At 36.7% G+C, this 6,378-nt stretch overlaps 1 protein-coding gene across 1 annotated transcript in view; it reads left to right on the forward strand.

The window, feature by feature from the left end:
* SLC9A6 (solute carrier family 9 member A6) overlaps positions 1-6,378 on the forward strand; it is a 53,464-nt gene that overhangs the window by 40,538 nt on the left and 6,548 nt on the right. Inside the window, exon 15 of the mRNA XM_017862109.1 lies at positions 5,617-5,722. Within this exon, the coding sequence (XP_017717598.1) occupies positions 5,617-5,722 (106 nt within the window). The remainder of the gene's footprint in view (positions 1-5,616; positions 5,723-6,378) is intronic.

Below are 6,378 nucleotides of genomic sequence, written 5' to 3' on the forward strand. Positions count from 1 at the left end.
TGGGATTACAGGCTTGAGCCACCGCGCCCGGCCTAAAATTAATTTCTTATTTGAAAATTCACCTAGCAAAAAGAGCCATGGAGTTCTTTCAGGCTCTGATTTATCAGTAAACGATTCAAAACTTGGTTTATGTTCTACTGGAGCAAATTGGAGACAACCATGTAAGAAATATGTCCTTGCTTTCAACTTTCTGATGAAAGCCTTGTATGTTTAAGAAAATCACTTGACGCTTAATGATTAGAAGCTACTACTTACCATGTTCTTTTGGTAATTTTGCATTCACTGTTTGCAAGTACTTCAAAATTAAATTATTGTATGGAAACAAGAATGCAAGCATATCTGGGGTATTAAGACTCCCATTAGAGAAAGAGAGCCTGGCTCTTAAAATTTTTTAAAGATTATGTCATTACTTTTGGCTCCATTGTCAGGGTTTTGGATATAAGCCACTCCCATATCTCTTGGGACTTTTTCATCCCTCTAATTTAGCAATAATTTTTTAGTGAGTTTTCTGCATAAAATGTTTTGTACATTTTCTGCATAATATATAAAACAATTAAATGATCCTAATGTTGAGAAAGAGTAGAATAATAGCTTATTCTTCTGTATATTTTGTAGAAGTAAACACCAAGGCTTGTTTGACTCAGTACTGCCCTATTAAATCCTACTCAATGAAGACCTGATCATTTTAATACCTAGCACCCTGATATAATTAAATATTCATTATTTTAGATTTCAGTTCATTTGTGTAGGCAAATGATTTGTTATAATTGAGATATAACTTGAATACAAGAAAGTACATGAATCTTAAGTGTACAGCTTAATGAATTTCAACCTGTGTCAACAACTGTGTGCCTTCATCCATATAAAGATATAAATGAACATTCTCTATCCTCCTCCACAAAGGAGTGACCATGATTCTGACTTTCATCAACACGGGTTAGTTTTACCTGATTTTGATCTTTATATATATGGATTCGTATATTAGGTATTCGTTTCTGTCTTGCTGCTTTCACTCGACATCTGTGTAATTTATCCATATTGTTTCATGTAACAGTAATTCATTCTTTTTTTATTGCTGTAGTAGGGTAGAGCTCTAGTAGGAATATACTACAGGATTTTTGTTTTTAACCAGTCTACTGTTAATAAATATTTGAGTTGTTTCTAGCTTTTGGCTATTACGAAAACCTGCATGAATATATATCTTTTGGTGGACATAAGCACTCATTTCTCTTGGGTATATACCAAGGAGTGCAAGGAGTGGAATTTAGGACAAGTGTATGTTTAAAGTTTTTTTTTGTTTATTTATTTTGTTTTGGAAGTAGTGTCTGGCTCTGTCACCCAGGCTGGAATGCAGTGGCACAATCTTGGCTCACTGCAACCTCTGCCTCCCAGGCTCAAGTGATCCTCTAAACTCAGCCTCCTAGGTAGCTGGGACTCCTGGTGCATGTCATCACACCCAGCTATTTTTTTTTTCTATGTAGAGACAGGATTTCACCATGTTGCCCAGGCTGGCCTTGAACTCCGGGACTCAAGCGATCCACCCACCTTGGCCTCCCACAGTGCTGAAATTATAGGAGTGAACCACTTGCCTGGCCTGTTTAGCTTTAAAACAGACATTGCCAACCAGTTTTCCAGAGTGGTCGCAACCAGTTTAATTGGTTTTAACCAACTTGGTGAATTTATGATTATTTCCATCAGCAAAGTAAGGGAGTTTTATTTTTCAGTCTTTTAAATTTTAGCCATTTTGATGAGTGTGTAGTGATACCTCATATGGTTTAATTTGCATTTCTCTGATGACCAGTGAGGCTGAGCACCTTTTCTTGTGTTTTGACCATTTAGATATCCTCTTTCATGAAGTCTAAGTCTTTCGTCCATTGTTTAACTGGGTTGTTTTTTTCTCTCACTGATTTATAGTTTCTCTATATTCCTGAATTGGGTTTTTTGTTGTTGTTGTTGATTATTGTATTTTCTCTCAGTAGCTTGCCTTTTCATTTTCTTAATCCTGCATTTAAGGAGTAGAAATGAAGTCTATTATATTTTGTTTATTTTTAGGATCAGTTCCCACTCTCACCCAGGCTGGAGTGGAGTGGTGCAATCATAGTTCACTGTAGCCCCAACCTCCTGGGCTCAGGTGGTCCTCCTGCCTCAGCCTCCTGGGTAGCTAGGACTACAGGTGCATGCTACCACACCCAGCTAGTTTTAAAAAAATTTTTATAGAGACAGGGTGTCACTTTGTTGCCCAGGCTAGAAGTCCATTTTATTCACCTTTCATGGTTAGTGTTTTCTGTGTCTTAAGAAATCTTCCATATCCCAAGGTCATGAAGATCTTTTCCTGTTTTCTTCTAGAAGTATGATCGCTTTAACTATCACATGTAAGTCTTTGATCCATCACAAATTCATTTTTGTGCATGATGAGAGATAGTGGGTCAAGATCTACTTTTTCCCATATGCGTATCCAGTTGATGCAGCACCGTTTATTGAAAAATACCATCCTTACCCCACTGAATTGCAATACAACAAAGATGTGTTGTGTAAGTGGGGATAAGTTTCTGGACTCTCTTTTTTATCCTGTTTCTCTATTTTTATATCAATACCACATCCTTTTAATTAATGTACTTTATAATAAGTCTTGCTATCCAGTAGAGTAATTAAAAACTGGCTTTTTTCTTCTCCAGTATTGCCTTGGCTATTTTGGGTGCTTTGTGTTTTCCTTTAAGTTTTAGAAACAGCTTGTCAAGTTACGCACGTGCACGCACGTACACACACACACACAAAACTGCTGGCAAGTTTATTGGGTTTGTATTGAATCCATAAATGAATTTGGAGAGAAATGATATCATAACAACATTCAGACTCCATATCATAAACACAGCATATTGCTCCATTCATTTAGGTCTTTTAAAATTTCTCTCATTAATGATTTGTACTTTTCAGTGCACAGCTTTTGTGCATCTTTCATTAGATTTGTCCCTAAGTATTTGAAGTATTTGATCCTATTGCAAATGGTATTTATTCTATTTTATACTTGTTTGATGTAAGCATATAGATTTAAATATATATGTATATTTTGTTTGTTTGTTTTGTTTTGAGACAGAGTCTCGCTCTGTCACCCAGATTGGAGTGCAGTGGCGTGATCTCGGCTCACTGCAACCTCTACCTCCCAGGTTCAAGCGATTCTCCTGCCTCAGCCTCCCAAGTAGCTGGGACTACAGGCGCCCGCCACCATGCCCAGCTAATTTTTTGTATTTTTAATAGAGACGGGGTTTCACCATATTAGCCAGGATGGTCTCAATCTCCTGACCTCGTGATCTGCCCGCCTTGGCCTCCCAAAGTGCTGGGATTACAGGCGTGAGCCACCGCGCCCGGCCTAAAATTTGATTTTATATATGGACCTTGGGTCCAGCAATCTTGCTAAGTTCACTTATGATTTCTGATATTTTCTTTTTGGTCTTCTATATTCATAATTAAATGATCTATGAGTAATGATGTTTTTTTTTTTCTTTTCCAATCCCTGTATTTCTTTTTTGTGTCTTTTTACATTGGCTTTTATAGGGGACTTCTCCAGTGCAATGCTGAATATAAGTGATGATACTGGACGTTCTTATCTTATTCCTGACCTCAGAGGGAAATTTTCAATATTTCACCATTAAGTATGATGTTAGCTATACATTTTGGATATATCCTTTAGCAGATTAAGAGCATTCTTTTTTATTTCTAGTCTGCTGAGAGTTTTATCATGAGTTTTGTCTTCTGAAAATTTTAGTATCAGATGCTTTTCTGCATCGAGATGATGATGTGTTTATATTTTTCTTCTTTAATCTGTTATTTCTATTTTAATTGATTGGTTGTTTTAATGTTAAACCAGCCTTGCATTGCTGGAACAAATTCCACTTGGTCATGATGTGTTATCCTTTGTGTATATCACTGAATTTAATTTGCTAATATTTTGCATCTGGTTTCTGTGTCTATTTTTATGAACAATAATGGCTTGTGATTTTTTCTTATAGTGTCCTTGTTAGGTTTCTATAACAAGATTAAACCGGCCTCATAAAATGAATTGGAAAGTATTCCTTCATTTTCTGTTCTCTGAAGGAGTGTTAAGATTAGTGGGTTTTTTTGTTTGTTTTTTGTTTTTTGTTTTTTAATGTTAGGAAAGTTTTACCAGTGAAGCCATTTGAGCCTGGAGCTTTTTGTAGGAAAAAGTTTTTAATTTCATTAATAAATACAGGACTATGTAGGTTTTCTTTTTTCTTCTTCTTATTCGTTTTTTTTTTTTTTTAAACCAAATGGTTTAAAAAAACCCAAATGGGTCAACATCTGGCGAGTTTTGTTTTCTAAGGAATTTTTTCTTGTAGAGACAAACATCAAGACCTGTTAGCCTGAATACTACCCATTCAGTACCAGAAGATGAAGACCTGGTCATTTCTTTACCCAAAACACTAGTAGAATTCATCATTCCAGTTTTTTAGTGGCTTTGTGTTTGGCCAGATGTTTTATAAAGCATGTTTATATAGAGTGCTTTAATCTTTACTTATAATTTATTAACATGAGGATTCATGAAATTTTCTCTGACTTTCTCATTTTTAATTGAGAACCACCTTAGGTTCTCATTTTAGAAAATGAGGAGGGAGGGCGTGGAGGCTCACGCCTGTAAACTCAACACTTTCGGAGGCTGAGGTGGGAGGATTGCTTGAGGCAGGCTCAGTTCAAGACCAGCCCTAGCAACATAGTGAGGCCTTGTCTTTGCAAAAATCAAATTTAAAAAAAAAAGTAGTTGGGCATTGTGGCATGTACCTGCTATCATCACCCACTGCACTCTAGCCTGGGTGACAGAGCGACACTCTGTCTCAAAAAAATAAGTAAATGAATAAATAAATAAAGTGAGGAATTTATGTGTCTGTATCATTTTCTCCTTTTTCTTGTGGTTCCCTCTTTTTTCTTCTGTCATGTTTCTCATGTCTGTTTTTATTTTTTGGCAAATAAATGAATACTGAAATGAGGGCCTATGATAAAGGGCCTCATGATACATAGTTTTTTAAAATGTCTTGAGATTTGACTTGCCTTTCCCTCTTATAGCTTCCTAAGGAAGTCAGTCTGATACTGAAGTTTCAACTTACAGCATGCAAGAGGCCAGCTGAATTCACAATAAATGATGAAAAACATTTTGTTACTATGTTCTACTGGAATATTTAATTTCCTCTCTGGCCATTAACGTTGTTTACTTTCTCCCTTGTCTCCTTTAGTGCTCAATTTACAGTGATGTTCCTTTTGGTTTCAGTAAAATCAGAAAAGCAATGTGATGTGGTGGAAAGGGCACGAGATTTGAAATTCAGACCAATTTGGGCTAGCAGATTGGTCCCCATTTACCTCATTGTGTGGCTTTAGGTAGATCATTGACCTCTCTGAGCCTCAGTTTCCATATCTGTGAAGTGGAGATGATAAAATACCCCTTTGCTGTTTCACTGCCATAATGTGAGGAGGAAATGAGACCATAGACGTGAAAGCCCTTTGCTGTCCTCCGAAGTGGTTGCTACACCGTGATGGTGATTATTATCAAACCGGTTGCTCTTTTAAATTTGTAAAGAAAGGACCACAGCTCTTCCTTAACCACCGCAGCTATCTGAAGCCTCTGCTGACTCACAGCGGGCCTCCGCTGACAACAACACTCCCTGCCTGCTGTGGACCCATCGCCAGGTGCCTCACCAGCCCCCAGGCTTACGAAGTAAGTTGGGTTTATCCAAAACTAAATTCTTCAGTAAGTTAAATTTATCTGCTCTGTGGATGAGTCACTGGTTTTATTTTATTTTGGTTTGGTTTTCTGCCTTTGAGGTATAAATTCCATGAGGGAATTTAAGCATATTTTGCTCAACCAGAAAATACACTGAAACCTATAAATATAATTCACAGCCTTTGAAAGAGCATTTGAAAACAGATATAGAATCGTGCCTCGTCTTACTGTGGGTGATTTTAGTAAATAGTTCTATTTCCATGCTGGCTTTCATTTCTTTGCAGTATGTGTCCTGAGCTCAGTACTAAATGTGTATGCTTTCATCCACAAATGAGGGTTGTCTCAGTTACATTGAGAGGATTTTAAAACAATTTTGACATCCCTAAAGTGCAACAGATGGTCTATTATTTCACACCTCCCAACCTTTGTATGTTTGGGAAAGCTTATCTGCCTCTGTTCCACATTGTTGGGACGCATGAACGTATCTAGATAGAATCTGGATTCCGTATTTCTTTTCCTTAGCTACCAAAATGTGATTGGTAATTTGATAAATATTGCTACTAAGAAAAAAAAAAATAACAGAAATGCTAGCCAGCCTTTGTTTTTAAATGTGAGCATTTTTATTTTTCAAGTTCTTTTTTAAAAACCTT

This window comes from Rhinopithecus bieti, unplaced genomic scaffold (genome assembly GCF_001698545.2).
Source record: "Rhinopithecus bieti isolate Rb0 unplaced genomic scaffold, ASM169854v2 scaffold_63859, whole genome shotgun sequence".
NCBI classification, from domain to species: domain Eukaryota; kingdom Metazoa; phylum Chordata; class Mammalia; order Primates; family Cercopithecidae; genus Rhinopithecus; species Rhinopithecus bieti.